This window comes from Chroicocephalus ridibundus, chromosome 6 (assembly GCF_963924245.1).
Source record: "Chroicocephalus ridibundus chromosome 6, bChrRid1.1, whole genome shotgun sequence".
Taxonomy (NCBI): domain Eukaryota; kingdom Metazoa; phylum Chordata; class Aves; order Charadriiformes; family Laridae; genus Chroicocephalus; species Chroicocephalus ridibundus.
The window spans coordinates 42,237,160-42,254,204 of NC_086289.1; the positions used below are offsets into that span (position 1 = coordinate 42,237,160).

Genomic DNA, 17,045 nt, shown 5'->3' on the forward strand with positions numbered 1-17,045 from the left:
CCAAATTTCCTGTGCCTGTGTTTTTGGAGTGCTAGTGAGTATTACTTGCAACTTCGTGCCTGTGCCGCTTACCTCTGAGCACTACAAACACACGGCTCGTCAGGGCTCAGATTGCCTGTGCTGCTGAGCCCTCCAGTCCCCGACGGCCGTCTCTCCGTTCAGTGAAATGGGAGCAAGTCCATGAACAGGCGCACTGGGGAGGCAGGTCTTATGAGACGGACCCACCTCAGGATGGGCTCTCACGTGGCCCAGAGCCTGTGCACCCCCAGGTTACAAAGCCAGATGCCAGGAGGCCACAAGCATTGTCATCAGACTAGCTGTGTGTACTTACAGGTTGTAATTAACAGGATACCTCGTCTGAATTGCACACCCAACTGTCTATGATCGAGGGCTATGGCTTATTCTCCCAAGCACATTTCTTTCATGTTTGGTTGTTTGTTTTACAATCTTTCATGAAGCTCATTGACAACGAGTACAGCAGAAACTAAATAACATTGTGATCAACAGCAAATTGCACATTTAGAGTTTTAGGTATTAAAGGTATTAAGCGAGCAACAGTCACAGTCTTTTTTTTTTTTTTTAACTAAAGATTGCATAAATGACTTATTTGATAGCTCAAAGAAAAGAGAAAACCCAGGGCAAGCTGACCTTTTTCTGTTTAAGCTCGGTATTATTTTAGTAATTTCAAGAAATGCTGTGAATTCTTACTTTTGAACAGCACTTCCATGTGTAGCTCTGTATTAAAATTCTCTTTACAAAAGGGATAAAAAAAGGACAGACCTTTATGCAACAAACAAGAAACTAACATGAAATTATCCTGGTCAGGAGTGCATTGAGGTTTACATAAATTAAGTACAGATTAATTCCTCATCTGTTCTACCTGAGCTTCAAGAGATTTCAGAGAATGACTGATCTGCTTTAAGTAGCTTATTCTCAAGGGACAACCTGATTTTTTTGGGTGGGAGCAGTGGAGGTGGTGCTAAAATAAACAGCTAGAAAAAGACAGCTCTAGAGTTAAGAAAATGCAGACAGTTGATTCTGTTTCTAAACGAGTCATCTGCTAATACTGTGATATTTATTAGTGCAAAAATAGAAAAATGACTCCCCAATTCTACACCTTTTCAGAGATGCAGAATCCAAGATCACCACAAATCAAATGCCTAGAAGTGATTATGCACCTTTAAAAATCACAGTATTGATTCTGCAGTTTCATATATATGCAAAACAACCTCTTTTGAAGGGAAAAAAGCCCACCATAAATACTTGAAACATCAAGGTGTTTATCCATCTAAGAATTTCAACCATATCGCTTTTAAGTGTCTAAAAACAGTGAGTTCGGTTCTCAGGAACCGATGCATCCAGCAACTAAAAAAAAAAAGAAAAAAAGAAAGAAGTTATTTGAGTGCAGTAATTATTTGAACCGTTGATGCAGACTTTTGTCAGGCAAGTTGGCATCACCAAAGCCATTCCCATACATTGGGCTCATGGAACACAGGGCCCTGCAGCAGCTGAGAAAAGTAAAGTTGAAGTATCTAACCATCAAATACTTTACTTAGCTTTTGACTGAAAATAACAAATACATTTGAAAGCTATATCAAGTCCCTGCAATAGAAATAGTTACCCAAAGCCCCTACAGTAAGTACAGCTCTAGAACAGTAGATGGGCAGATGAAGACTATGCTAACCAACCCACAGCTCGTTCGTAGAGTCGCAAAATGGAAAATTAGTTAGTCCAACGCTGGAAACTCCAGCGCTGAGCGCTCGCTGCCTTGCTGAGCGCAGACAGGTTGTGCTGCCCCTGGGTGCCAGGGCAGCAGCAGCCTGTGACGCTGGTATCACAGGTGGGAGAGCTCGAGCTGCCGGCCCCACTGCGCAGCCGCGTGACTTCCTTCCTCCCCATGCTGTCTCACCATAGCTGTGCCTCACCGTTTCCTCCCTTCTGACACTGTGTTCACTTGAACATGCTAAGAACGCAATTAAGTAACACCTCTCAGAATAATGAGGTTCTGGATTTGTCTAATTTGGGATCTCGTACCTGCAGATGGTCTGCCCTGGAAAAGCACAGACCACATTTCAGAGAGGCTCAAACTACTACCCTGAAGAGTAGCATTAAGATCACATTTATACCCTTAAAATTTCAGGGGCAGGAAAACAAAAAGATCAGTTCACCAGTTACTTAATGACTACGTTTTGTAGGGAAGACAAGACGTAAGGTGCTGGAGAGAGAACAGGTGTGGGCAGGCAGGAACTGCAACACCCTCGGGTCACGGGAAGCTCTCCCACAGTTGAGACCCTTCCTCAAGATTCCCAAACCTTCCACAAGTCCTAACAAAAGAAGAACACTTCAGGGTGGCATCAAATGGGAGATATCATCTACACCAGGTAGCACAGACCTTTGAAGCAAAATTTCAAGTTTAGACAACTCACTCACAACATTTGTCATTTAGCCAGGACCCAAAATAGCTGCAACTTTCTGAAAACCACCAGTCAGACCCTTTCAGAGAAAACCAAAGGCCTCATTTACACCAATTTATAACTGGAGCAGAAGGTGGGTGAAGAAAAGAAGAAAAGAGTTGTTTTGGTTTTATTTAAAAGAAAGCACCACAATTAGTAACACGGGGAAGTATTAAACGGAAAGCATTAAACATTACTGTTCCTCATAGGTTTAGAGAGACGAAGCCAAAAGTAATATTAAAACTCCATTTTCATTAACTCTGAGCCCTTTTCCTGTTAGTCCTTGTTTTTATTATTTATTTAAGATTTGCTACTAAGGAACTAGTTTGACTTTGCGCTAGCTAAGGCCACCGCTGAGGCACCTGGACTGCAGAAGTTATCTGTTCACAGCGGGGGCAGGAAGAGCAGGGCATAACGCCCAGGAGCTCAAATCACTCAACGAAAGGAAACCCCAACCTCCTCTCACCTCATGGAAACCTCTCCAGAAAGCAGCCAGGTGCGTGACTCAACGCTGCCAGGCAATGCCCGTGCCGTTTGTCACGGCTGCTCACCGGACTGCCACACACGCCGGGGAGCTGCCGCCCAGCCCAGCATCCTCCCAGCACTGGGAGCCACTTACGGGAACTCGCCGCCTCTCACCGCACCTCAACACCTTCAAGGGAGAGGGGAACGGCGCCCGAGAAACCTCTCCTCTTGCTCCGACACCCATTGCCGCTTCGTGGGTTAAGAGGGAAGGAATAAAAAAGCTTGTAGCAAATGTGCTCTTATGCCAGTCATACCAGCCTGCAGATGATCTAAATGAGATACTAGATATAGATATATACATACACAGATATTTTTCTGGCTATTCCTGTTCCTTTCAAAACAGAAAGACATTGAAAGTGTATTCAATCAAATTGTTCAAGAAATCTGAGCAGGTGCTTATTGCAAGTCGAGTCTGTGTCACAGGAAGCCAGTCTGTCCTTAAACCATGAAGAAGGTTAACAAAAAAACAACAGTGAAAAATCCGATTGCTTCCTAGTATGACAGCATTCAGTCTCAAAACACAGAGCTGCTTTATTACTAATGTTGTAGAATTTCATAATTTAAGAACGTTCCCTTTAAATACTATGCTTTTTTTTTTAAAAGGTTGACGATCTAAATAAATTTTTAATCACAGTTCCTGTTAGCATTTTCAAATTAACTCCTCAGTGAAATGAAATTAACATTTTAACATTAAATTCCAAGTCTGCTTTCTAAGAAGACAAGAAAGGGTTTTCAGAAGCTATATTTTTATTAGGAGAGACAAAGAAGTTGTACAATACAGCGTTTATTAGTGCAGCCTACCATTCTAAAGAGAACAAGTAAGGAAAGACAACAAGAGCTAGGAACAAAAGCACTATCTGATTTTTGTAGGGAAAAAAAAAAAAAAAATGGGCCTGTGCCATCCACAAATTCCTGGCTCAGAATCTCAAATCCACACAAACCAACTCCACTCACAGGAACAGTCAGGACAGGTCATTCCATTTGAAAACACATCTGCGTATCCATAACAGAGGAGCTCTCAAGGTGTACTACTCTCTGTGGAAAAATTGTCCCTAAAAATTTGGGGGTTTTAAACCCACTAAATGCAATTATACAAGCAGTGCTATCCCAAATATGGAATATGAAGAAATGCCTCTGACCGCAGCCCAAGAGGGACAAAATCATTGCAGGATGGTAGGCAAGCTCAAGCTCTGCATACACACCACAGCACTAACAACGGCTCAAAGACAACCCTTTTTATTGGAGTACAATTTGCATATTTGCATTAAACTATAAGACCATGTTCAAGAAAATATTATCCACTGCTTTGAAGTTGTCTAATATAAAAAGAAAAAACAAGTTGTGTGTTCTTTTTAAGGACCCCATCGCTTCTTGAAGTCATAGAATAAGTTTTGCCCTTCCATAGAGATTTTGTACTTTAACTCCCTTAGACACCTAGGTGAGCAGGAATCTGATGTTGGATTTACTGAAATAAAGAAAGGTGAAAATACCCACACAAACAAGCTTCAGATAACTAAGGAATTCAAGCAACTGAACAAATGCTAACTGCATTATTAAAAATATTACAAGAATGCTCAGAACATGCTCTATTTTCTCAGTGCTTGTGGAAATAGACTCGGATTTTGCAGGTATTTCAATCCATATTATTTTGCTCATCTTGTCTCTCTTACCCATCATGCATCCCAACGCACTCAGATTCAGGTCCCTTATGTAGTAGCAAACTGTTAAATTGTAGCTTACTAACTAAAAAGGCATCGTTAGACCTCCTTTCCCACAGACACAGCAGGGTTGGGTTTTTTGTTTGTTTGTTTGATTTCCAGCAAAATGATCTCAGAAAGACAAATATTAACTCTCTGCATTTGTAACAAGCCCTATTCGTGAGAACCAAGTTCAAACCAGGACTTTTTCACTCGAAAAACATCTCTTGGCATCGTAAGAATTCAGTTGGACTTCAAAGACAACATGAGAAGCAAGACCTACATACAAGTTCAGAGACTTAAACTTTAAAAGCAATTCGAATGCACAAATATCCATGAAGTTTCAAGGATTCTATATAATGTTTTCAAGAAATTCAATAACAGTCCTTAAAAATCAAGCACTCTCTCCTTTCCTCCATTTACTACCGCATACTAGCTAGAAAATACTGGTATGAAGTTTCATTCGCCAGGTATCCCTCCCACCGCTTAGGTGTATTTCAAGCTACACTTAACCAAATTGTATTTTTCTACACGCAAGACTGACAAGTTAAAAAGTCTTGCCAACCATTCTAAACAAAACAAATTAAGAGAGGAAAAAAAAAAATTAAAAAAATAAAATAAAAACATCCTTTCTCAGTTCCCTTCTTTAGTTGTACCTGTGAAAGACTATGACAGATAACAAAATACAGGCAGACCAAAAGTTAGGTGAGAGCTGAGTGGGTTTAAGCCACAGGAAGACGACAGGCGAACTGAAAGAGTTCACAGACATTATGAAGAAGTCGCTACTGCATTCTCTAGCTCCCTCTTCTGAGGACTCTATTTTTGCACAAATTGACTCAAGCCTTCAGAGGGAGGGATCTTTAAAAAGGGGTGGAGAGGAATCAAAGGTGTTCCAAATCTGGATGAGGGCAACACAATTTTACTCTAATTTAAAACTGTATGGTAGAAATACAGATGGTTTACTGGATTGATTTATTTAAAGACAGCTCCACAATAACCACCACACTGGTAATCATTCTGGAGCTGTGCACAAGAGACATTTTGAGTCAAGGAAATGTCAGATGGAAAATACCTGCGGCTATAAATAAGGCCAGTAGTTTTCTCTGCAATACCATCTCAAATGAAAGTGAATTTACTGCTTTATGCCACGTCACAGATTTCTAGATTTCAAGGCCTCCTACTCAGCCAAATCTACTGAGAAGCTCTACACAAGTCAGTGAAGCAGAATTAGAAGTGAAAGGTCCTTTGTATTACTCACTGTGCACATGGTCATACTCACAAGGTAGCATCGCTCTTACCATATTAACTGTGATATTTTTATTGGCTGTCAGACCTTCACACCAAAAGAATTCAACAACTGTTATCATTTGGAACTTCATGGGTAAAAAGCTGAGCATCTGATAGATGTAATAAGTGCTATTTTTTGGGTTGCACACAGTCTGATGGAAACCCTGTGCCTGTAAGGAAACCTACCACATGAGCACCCATGCATGATTAAGGCTCAGACGAAGCTATTCTCTACAGGATTACACAGGGACCATCACTCTTAAGACACAGAGACAGTTGGTCAGAAACTGCAACAAAATTCTTGTCTCCTATTTACAGTCTGCTTAATAACGCAGCATTTAATAATGCGATCAGGGCTCCTCCATGCTAAGTTTTCTCCAAGTCAGTGGAGAAGCACTGGATTCCCCTCCCACTTTTGTGGCCTCTCTCGAAGTCAAGGATGGAGAGTTTCTTCTGGGTCTGGTCAAAATGTGAATTTAACATCACATTTTCTCACACAGCTTCAGTGTGCCACCTCTGTCATGCACAACATGACGCTCAAAATCTGAGCCCTGTTCAATGCCTGCCGTCCACCTGCCCCATTTGTCCTACTCAAATTCAGTGCAGAACTGCAGCTCAGCCCCTCACTCCACATATCTCTCTGGTTTGCTCTCTCGTGTTCTGTCACCAGATCCCAGCCTTCAGCACCATTACTCTGCATCTCCCCGTGGGATGAAAAGCAACTCCTCCTCCCTGCAGGGCCCAGGACAGCTGGCCTTTCAGGTAATCTCTCTACACCCAGCTACCCTCCCTCACTCCAGCCCCTTCCCCTAAATTTTACTTTTGCTCGGACACTTGGGAGTCATGAGTTACATATTAAAAAAATTCTGGAGAAATCAATAGTGTGTATAAGAGCATCCTGAGCACGTTTGACTGTTTCAGTCCCCCTCAGAACTGAAGAGCTTTGTAGCAGGAGGCACCCTCCTTCCACTCCAGCATGTGCTCAGTACTTTGGAGCACCACTCTCATATGTACTTGCACTAGCATCATTTGCAGTCTTCATGACAATGTTTGGCAATCCAGCAGGAAAAATGGACAGGAAATAGGTTCCAAACATGTGAGCCCAACCGAAACATCAAAACAGTGGTAGCAGATAGCTGTCCTTCAAAGCTTTAAATAACGACGTCAGAAGGCAGACGTCCTAGTGATGGACATCTTATTTACAAAATAAAAGTCCTTAGATGAGCTGCCAGATGAAAACAGAGCGTACGCGACCTCGTAACTTATGGCCTTTTCTGCCAAGAAAAAACAGGCTACGTTTATCAAGCAGGAAGGAAACGAAGAGAGAGAGAGACAAACAGCATTGCATGTGGCGACATCCTTGTGTCCTTAACCTTGCAGCGCCGCAGCCGATGCGCAGTTGGTGCAGGGAGGCGCCGACATCCAGTGGCCACCAAGCAGCTCCGCAACCCTTCTCTGGGACACCAGGCAGGGCTGCCCGGCAGGTAAGAACCAAACGCTACACTGGCAACTCGAATACAGCTTTGGAAGTTCAAGTACCAAAATGCACAAGTGCCATCAGTCGGGCACTCAGCAGCCCAAGGCTGCTCTTGTCTAGCTGCCAAAAGTTAAGCTCGAGTCAAGCAACAACTAACAGTCTTGAAAACCCCAGAGGAGGTTAAGAAGCTGCAGATAGTTTAGAAGTTTAATTTCACATCATCTCCAGACCCAGTAAGGTAAGACTGAAACTTTCAAAGTTAAGTTTTCTTCTCAGAAAGAAATCAGCATCTTCTTTGCTTCTGCTCTCCCTACAGTCTCCTGTGACTACTGTGCAAACATGGGCACATCATCGCTTACATGTGATAATGCTTTATTCCTACTCAGCATTCTTTATCTAGGAGTAAAACATTATGCCATTAGAAGTTAGGTAGCCCTGCAAATTAACTAGACAGACCTTCATGAAAGTGTTCGGTACCCAGAACTGGGGAGCCCATCTTTAAGAGACATGTTTAGGGGCCAAAACAGGCATGTTTTCAAGGCAACCCAACCTCAAGTCACTAAGTACCATAAAACAAAGGGAACAATAGCAGACAACCACCATAAGAACAGATTAATTACCTTAATTACCTTACTTTCAGAAGTCTCCCTACCAACACTGCCTTTTGAAACACAAAGGAACAGTTTATTAGTACAACTGTAGATGGAACTCAGAAAATCTTTTTGGAATACAGACAGGGAGAAGGAAAAAGATACAAATACAACAGCAGAAGGGCAACAGCACAGAACCACACCATCTGACCCCAAAAGCAGATGAAAACAAAAAGCCAGCACTCAAACAATAAAGCGTATCACACCCCACCCATTTTAAAAATACAAAAAAAATCTTGTGTGTTGAACTCCTGATTTCATCCAAGCATTAGGGTTAAGAACTTTCAGCAACTTCATCTGCCTCCTCTAACAGCTCTCCTGCCTCTGTTTCTCTCTCATTACCATAATAGTGTATTTGAAATACAAGGACAACTGTGGCAAGCATTTCACTCCTACCTACTGGTTCTGCCCCTCACATCCAGAGTCTGCTGGCAGGCATCTCTCTCCGGAAATCCTTCCAGAGATGTTATCCCCCAAACACTATATTCTGCTTATTTATTTCAAAGTCATTAAAACACTGATTGACAATTATTATGCATTATTTCTGTGCAACAGATGGTCTTGAAATACGACCATCAATCGCTGAGAACTTATAATCACGAACAAAAACCAAACCATTTTGCATAAAAGCTTTTAAAACATTAACATGAGCAGCTATGACATATTCCCTACTATTTTACACTTTAAAATTTTACTTCAATAGTGTATTATTAAAACTATTTCATCTGTTCCCCAAACACTTTCCAAGGAAACTCAGGAGTTTGATACGCCCGGTGACATTATCACCCGCACTGCACAACGCCAACAAAACAAAAGAAGAGTAACATGTTAAAGATTTCTGATAAAGTTTTTCATGATCTCTGAAAACAGTCCTAGGAGCACAGGTAAAAATGTCAAAAAAATATAAATGTATATAGTTTCAGGATATTTTACTATACTTAATAACTTATTAATTTACTACTTTCTGCAATAGATGTAAAAGTTATCAAAAAATAATCCAGAATTTTACTTGATAGAACCCAAAAAACAAACCACACAACCTTGATAGATCATTTCCCCTAAATGAGGTTTCAATACGTAGAACTGAAGAATTCAATTACAACAGCAAAGAGCTGTTTTCTCCTTATAAACGAAATGTCAAGTAGTAAAGAAAAAACATACCAAGAAAGCACAAAGCTTTTGTATCAAATATACACATAGACACAATTCTCATAAGTAAAAATAAAATCCGTTGTCTACAAATTAGGAAGTGAGAGGAGAATGTAGCTGTTACCTCTTGGTTATCTTTATTCTGATTTGCCCAGAAAATCTTATGATAAAGCGTCTCCATTGAATTGCTGGAATCTGATCTGTCAAAACAATGCCGATCCAACACTTCCAAGGTGTGCAAAACTCGGCTGATGGTCACCCCTAGAGATGGGAGTTAGAGAGGAGCGGGGGGGGGAGGGGAGGGGGGAGGAAAAAAAAAGGTTTTCACAGGAAAAATTGCATTACACCTATCTGTCAAACTATTGCTAGAATTAATCATGGTGCAATAGGATTATACTCAAAGAAGAAGAACAGATGCAAACCCTAACGCTCCCAACATTTGTTTCATTTTGAGTTGTCTTACCTGCAGTTGATTCTTGGCACTTGTCAAAAGACCACCGCACCTCCACAGCACGACCTCTTTGTTTTATCTGCTGTTCTACTTCATAAATCTTTGCCCGAACCTGTAAAAAAGATAGCTGCTAATTAGCTAGTGGTGGGAAGTCTCAATTTTCATTTCAAGCTTGTGACAGCTTTCTCAGCAGGAGCAAGGTACCCTATGGTGTTCCACAACACTCCCTACATTTGGGAACAACAAAATGAAATATGTTCTGTTCAAATATTTCTGTCTGTTACGAATCATCTTGTACAATAAAGCATCTTTTCCTTACATTTAACCCAGCAAAAGTTAACTTTCAGGGTGTCTGAAAAGTCATATCTCACAATACGGTATATGCCAAGCTTACTCTTATTTGCCGTTTTACATCTTAAAGTAATTTCAGTTTAATAACAGAAAACATCTGAACGTAAATAAAACTCCTGTCATTTTCACAAAAATCAGTACCTAAATGAAGTACAAAGTAAAGTCATAAAAAAACTAGCACAACACTAGTCTTGAAACTAGACCTACAGAAATACCTAAACTTGGCTGTAGTCCTAATGATCACAAATTATTATTTGGTATATAAAAGAGATTTTAATAATCTGACAATGAAAAAAGCTTACCTGCTGATTAAACGCTGAATTTCCACCTGGCATAGGTAAACTAGATGGAGCAACTTGAAGTAAATCCAGAGGTGAGCCTGGATTAACGTTCTTATTTTCATTTGTGGAATAATTCCACACCAAGGCACTTGGGCAACAAAGAGTTACAGTCTGCAAGCAATAGTACAAAACAGAAGTAATGTCTTTTTCTAAACATGTGCGATAGACAGTACCAACAATAAGAGAGTCCATGAGACTAGTATCACTTTTGATCTAACTACTACAGTGAAAGAAACAAAAAGACAGGCTTATGCACAATTTAAAACGTTAATTTGAGAAAATTCAACTACTATATTATTTTCCTTCTTCATTATTAAAAAAATTTAAATATATACTTGTTCAATTCTCATTTGTATTACTTTCAAAATGGCAACAAAGACGACCACCAAAGGTTAATTTCAGTCAGATCCTTTCTGTGAAACGTGAATGGGCTTTAGAAAAAAGAAGTCATTTTGGTGTTCAGCTTACAGAAAGAAGCTACATGTGAAACATTAAAATTTAAGAAATTAATTAAAATCAACTCTTCTGTCAAGATTTTAAAGCACAAAAGCATCATTGAAATGCACCACGAACTTAAGATTTACTTCAAAAGAAAGGTTTTGCATTGACAGGCTTCAAAACAGCCATTTTATAACAGCTTGTCAGCAAGTACCTATTACCCTGTAGCATTTGGTATAGCACAGAGCAAAAGCAGAATGCTTTGGTGTTTTGGGGTCAGACCTTAAATGTTATCTAAAATGATGGAAGCGGATTCATCTTATAGATGTTTATTTTTGAGACTGCTTGATTACTTCTTGGGAAGCTCCCCTAGTCCAGATGTGGGTTACAAAGCAGCACGTCAGCAGAAACATTGCCTGGAGAAATGCTCCTCTGAAAAGACAGAGAGCTTGTCTGAATCCAGGCTGTCCTCTGGACCCACTCGTCAGCACAAGAAAAAGAGGCAGAAAAAAGAGAAAACACACACGTACACAAACCCAAATAGTACAGGAAGAGCAGAAAGACAACCAGCTGTGTTGCTAGTAGAGAAAAGCTGTAAAACTGCCAGAGTACACAAGCGTACCCCAGCAGCCCAGGATGGAGACACACGCTGACATTCCCAGGACAGATCCGTGTTCAAGAGGAAAAAAGTAACAGCACGCTGAGAGCCAGACAGGATCTAATGTCCTGACTCATGCATCCTCAGCAGAGAGAGGGATGCAGATACTCTCCCACTTTCTTTCCTCAGACAGCACGACTGAGTATTCCCTGCATACAACCCAGCCTGCCTCCAGGCTCTGAACTTCCCGCACTGCGACGACCACGGGGAAGCAGCAGCCCTGGAAAGGGAGCTGCGTACCACAAGAAAGTGCTCTTTTACTGTGGGAGTGCTCCAGCGCTCGAACAGGTGGCCGAGGGAGGTGGTGGAGATGTTAAAAATCCAGCTGGACATAGTCCTGGGGAACCTGCTCTAACTGACCCTGCCTGACTGGGAGAGTGGGCAACATCATCTGAAGAGGTCCCTGCCAACCTCACCCATTCTGTGGTTTTGTGATCCCACGAGCTTCAGCATACTCCTGGTACCACCCCCAGGGCATCTCTACGACCCCTAGAGACAGACAACTGAACAGGCAACAGCAGGAAGGCTTGAGGAAGTCTCATCAGGTCAGCACTCAGGAAGGCAAACAACTGCAGCTCATCATACAAGTCCTTTTTTAGAAAATAATTACTCTCCTGACAATTCTGCTATTGCCGGGCAACACACACAAGTGAACAGTCTCTTCTGTTCCACAGTTTTAAAAACTGTGGAAGTTGATAAAGCAGTAACAAACCACTCGCAATTGTGACAAAACCAAAATGAAGCGGCCTGCAGTAGCACCAAGCATTAGCGACAAGCTGGAAGAAGCAAGGAAATCCTCAAAGGCTAGAGCTTGCAGGAGTCAGTACGGTGCTGTCTTCTGTCCAGCCACACTCAGCAGACAGCCAGGGTCTGGCAGAACCGTGCCAGCTCACTGGGGTGAGAATGCAATGAGATGCAGAGAACATTACTGCAACCAGAAACACTCCATCACAAAGGAAAGGTTTGCCCATCCCTGGCAGAAGAATCGCTCCTTCCCGCAGCAGAGGTACAGACAGATACACAGACAGCACAAGCTTCTCCAGGTGGTTCCACCATCGTGTGTCAGATAGTGTGGAGAATCCACCCTCCTGCTCCCCCCAGACCCACTCAGTCCTCACCCTTTAATGGACACAGGTACATTCCAAACCACAACCACCACACCTTGTCACACCGAAAAAAACACTCCATTTTCCAATGAACTGAATGGTTATAGCCTTGAAAACAAAGAGCAATGGAACATTGGCCTACCTGCAGCATACAACTAAGTCCATACACCAGTGGACGGTGTTGAGGGCAGGAGAGGAAATCTGAGCAGGCCAGCTGTACTGGGCTCACCACGGGACCCGGGGCAGTCGGACTTGGGGCTGCCAGAGGAGGGTTGCTTGGTCCAATAATCATATGGGGAGAGTGTGCAGCTACAAGATTAGGACCATCGCTTAGCAATATAGACAGACGTCTGGCACAAAAATAAGCAAGGCGACGGGATAGGTAAGCTGACTGAACAAACTCTTCCGAATACTGAAATTTAAAAAAAAAAAAAAAAAAAAAAAAAAAAAAACACCTTATAGTTTAGTACACAGTGTACTCCATGTGTTTGTTTTCTTTAACGATCTAACATTGAACGTGCGTAAACTAGAAGGGATTACCTCCAATATTTAAGACTCCAGAAGTCAAAAAAGAACAGAGCAGCTCAAATATGCATCTATACTTCTGACTCTTAAAAAATTCATCTGCTCTCCAGGACCAGTTACAGAATCCTTCTATCAATTCAAGTTAAGGATTATAAAGCATGAACATTTTAAAGGCGTTTATAAATTCCAAACATGCACCATGCAATATATTTCCCTAAATGTTCTAAGTAAAAACATTTACACAGATTTTACCACCACAAATAATTTAACATGTATGAATCATGCTTATATTGATTTTTGGCTTTAAAACATGCATGTACCTGCAACATTAGCGGCAACAACAGCTTAAGAAGATCATCATCAGTGGGTCTGATTTTTTCCAAAACATCCAGTATCCATGTCAAATACTCATGTCTCTCGAGCATTCCTTCCTAAAGGATTTAAAATAATACATCACGTATTAACTGGGAGCGCTAAACAAGCAGGTGTGTAATTACAAGTTTTATTTCATTTCTGGTTTAGCTCTCGTTATCCATCTCAGCACACAGCTCCCAAGACCCTCAACCCCCACGACACAGGCAGGAACCACCCACCACCATGGCAGCCCTAAGGATAGGGAAGCAACTGCGTACAGCACCAACAATCTCCACAGCTCAAATTCAGCACGTTGCCTGATTTACTGCTGACAGACCCCCCCTCCCAGCAACCCTTCTGCTATTTCTGTCCTTGGGTAGAAAGAACCAGAGAGTTATTCTGGGCTAGAACCATGTGGAACTGAACAGCCAGACCACCACGCCAACACCCAGAGCTTCATGAGCCACACTGACCTCAGCCTGATCCACAACCATTAAAAAAACCCTTAAAAGACGGGATAATATAGAAAAGACAGAACAGTTGAGTACATTACTGCAGTCGCAGTCAAGCACACTAAGCGAATCAAAGCTTTTTCAGCTAGCAAATCTTAAATGAATTAGCATTTACAATGCATGCCAGTCTTACCACAAAAGCTACCAGTAAGTTCTAAAATTAAACTTTCCAAGAATGGTAACCTAAAAAAAAAAAATAGAAAAAAAATAAAACCCATGCACTTCTTAAAGTATTACCTGAAACATATAAAATGACAATTTTTCATTATATTCCCACTGCTTCAGGGCTTGTTCCATCTCTTGAGGCATCACTACAGAGCTGTTGCCTTGGCTGGAAGTCACATGATAAAACTCCGCAACCTTTGCCAGCTGCTCTCGAAGGTATCTGGTTATAATTTGAGTCCATTCTACAAAATAAGTTTAAAATTAGAACATTTCAGGTGATTAAAGGTTTCTTTCACAGTGAGAATTCAAACAAACGTATATCACCTTTGTCATCAAAAATACCTGTGCAAAACATCAACCCACAGTTGCATAACGCAGCACCTAATGTGAATTAATGGGCTTCTCACGTGCCGTGCCTCTCCTGTGCGTTGGTCTCAAAGCACACATACTGTCAAATGGGCAAGAAGCCTGCTAGCTTAGGATGACGTAAAAGGCACTGACACAAGGTATGCCCTTAGGGAATCACCTGTCCCTTTCATCAGATTTCAGCATTCAGCCAGAAAACAACCTCGAAATAGGCAAAATAAATATATTTTGTTACTTCCTTCCATCTGGACCTTTAGTCTCCTCTTCCTTTCCCCTCCAAATATAGCCAACGTAGAACTCAACAGGACTTTGCACAAGCAATGGAATATAAAACTGTTCTTTCTGTAATCACTCTGAAACAGACAACTCCTCCAGATTTTTACTCTGATGAAAATAAAAAAGCTCAGGAGCAGTTTCTTAGGTCAGAGTGACCAGCACAGTGCGGAGGTCTGCCAGTATGACTGATTATCTTTCCTTTGCCCTAGATAAGTCAGTAGGTGCTTTTCAGCGAACACACAAACCTAAAAATCACCAGTTTTTCTCTCTGCTTCAGCAGTGATTCTGTATTTACTATAACTTGCAGAAATTAGTGAACATAAGTGAACTTGTTTGGTCATATACATGAAGCTTTGGGAAAACAGGAATTGTAAGGAAGGCATTCTCTTAACAGCAACTGGAACAACCAAGGCTATTTGTTAGTATCTCAGAGACAAACATCTGACAGAGCTGTATTTAATCAGCATGCAGCATATTTTAGAAGAGCACTCTCTTCTATGAATCCATAATGCAGTTGCTTTGACAATCTAAGCCTGTTTACTGTCAGAGTTACAGGAACCACCACTCTCAAACACAACTATTTTCACTGTTTACTACTCACCTCAGACTTCAGCTAGCACATTCACTCTTTTTTCCCTTTGCATTTGTAACTGGCAGTTCTGTCAACATATACAGACTATATGTTGAATGCTTTTCTATCCAAATCCACTGGAATTTCTGTATGAAGCTAGTGGGTCTCAGTGTTTTCATAGAGCAGGTTAACTATATTTACTTCAAACATTCGCCCACTTTTGGAAAAACAATTCTGAATCCACTACTTCAAACTTATTTGTGTGACAGAATGAAAGGGTAATTTTCCCAAAGCAATTGCCAATATCTCTGTGCCCCTGAGTTAGAAACAATGCAACCAGCTTTCTGTTATCCAAGGCACAGATATAAAACATTTTGGGAACTGTCAAAGGCTGCTCAGTAACACACAGCAAACTACTTCCCAAAAGCTCTCAACACCGTTAGCAGAACAGGAAATTTGTACAGAGGACTGAATCTTCAGTAACCTACCTCAGAATACTTGGTGATAAAAGTCACGGGCACCTCAGCCTGCAGACACTCTCACTGGCTTCGTTCATCCTCCCTGTGCAGCAGGTGCCACCATGGTGCCAGCCCAAAGCAGAGCCAGAGCAGGAGTACCTGCCTGCCCCACGATGCACCTTCCCAGTAAGCATAAACTCCTTTTATTTCAAAGAGCCGCTACTCCCAGCCAGAGCAAACCAAGTCTAGATCAATTTGTCGCAACAGAGTGGACAACCTTAGCCTTCCTCACCTCCTCCTTCCTCCCCCACTCCCAGACAACCAAAGAGGGTGCTTCTTTTAACTACACCCTAACAATTACACACCAGTCTCAGTGTACAGCATCCCCACTTCAGTCCCCCTAGGAGGGCCACAGATACTCTCCTATCACTAGAAGAGCTACTCACGACAGAGTAGGAAAGCAATCAGCCCGCTCTCACGGTCTGATCTGAGCTTCCTGCTAGGGTCTAGCCCAAAAAATTATTCATTATTCAAGAGAACATTATTCAAGAGAAAAGGGAAGACAACCTGAGAGGTGGGAGAGAGGGGCTGTTTCAGCATCCCATGGTGCAAAGGACAGAAGGGGAATTTGAGAGGTGGAAAAAGCAAGTCACCCAACCCTGCTCAGCAGTGCCAGAACAGCTAAAAGGAGCCTCAACCCATCCCATGTCAGAAAAAGGAGCGGAGAACTGTGCTATCTCCCACTAAACCACTGACCTCACTACAGAGAAGCTAATCCCACCACGGCAGCCTCCCAGAGTTCATAAACCAAAAGAGACACCATTGTTTTATCCAGGCAGGTGTCTCTCTTCCTTCTTGGCAGCCATGCACGTTGCCTCCCCCTTGCTCTCTGTCTCTAAGAATCAGACTGATTTTTTTGAACGCTTTTTAAACTATCACCGAAGAACAAACATAGGATGTTTGCTAGAAAATAGAAAATAAACTTTTGGGGCTTTAACTAGGAACTCAGAGTGAAAACTAGTGTTATGAGCTTACAAATAATAAAAGAAAAAAAAAACAAACCACAAAGCAAAGTTTGAAAGAAACAACAGAATGAGCTTGCAGGAAGATGCAAACATTTCTCACAGCAGTACAGAGATGTTGCTGAACATCAGTGAAATTGTCTGTTCTGAGCCCAGTTACTTTGAGGACAAAGAAGGAAAATGTTAATTCCAGACAGTAGAAGAGCTGTAGGT

At 41.7% G+C, this 17,045-nt stretch overlaps 1 protein-coding gene across 9 annotated transcripts in view; it reads right to left on the reverse strand.

Moving 5' to 3' along the window:
- Positions 1–17,045, reverse strand: part of MED12L (mediator complex subunit 12L) — a 153,515-nt gene that overhangs the window by 125,436 nt on the left and 11,034 nt on the right. For 8 of the 9 annotated variants that reach the window (XM_063337477.1, XM_063337476.1, XM_063337473.1 and 5 more), the window contains exons 5-10: positions 14,212–14,381; positions 13,429–13,539; positions 12,726–12,995; positions 10,343–10,492; positions 9,702–9,801; positions 9,363–9,499 (exon numbers count right to left, since the gene is read on the reverse strand). In XM_063337477.1, coding sequence (XP_063193547.1) covers positions 9,363–9,499; positions 9,702–9,801; positions 10,343–10,492; positions 12,726–12,995; positions 13,429–13,539; positions 14,212–14,381 — 938 coding nt within the window. Of the gene's footprint in view, positions 1–9,362; positions 9,500–9,701; positions 9,802–10,342; positions 10,493–12,725; positions 12,996–13,428; positions 13,540–14,211; positions 14,382–17,045 lie in introns of those variants that run through there. The other variant, XM_063337478.1, reaches the window with a different exon arrangement.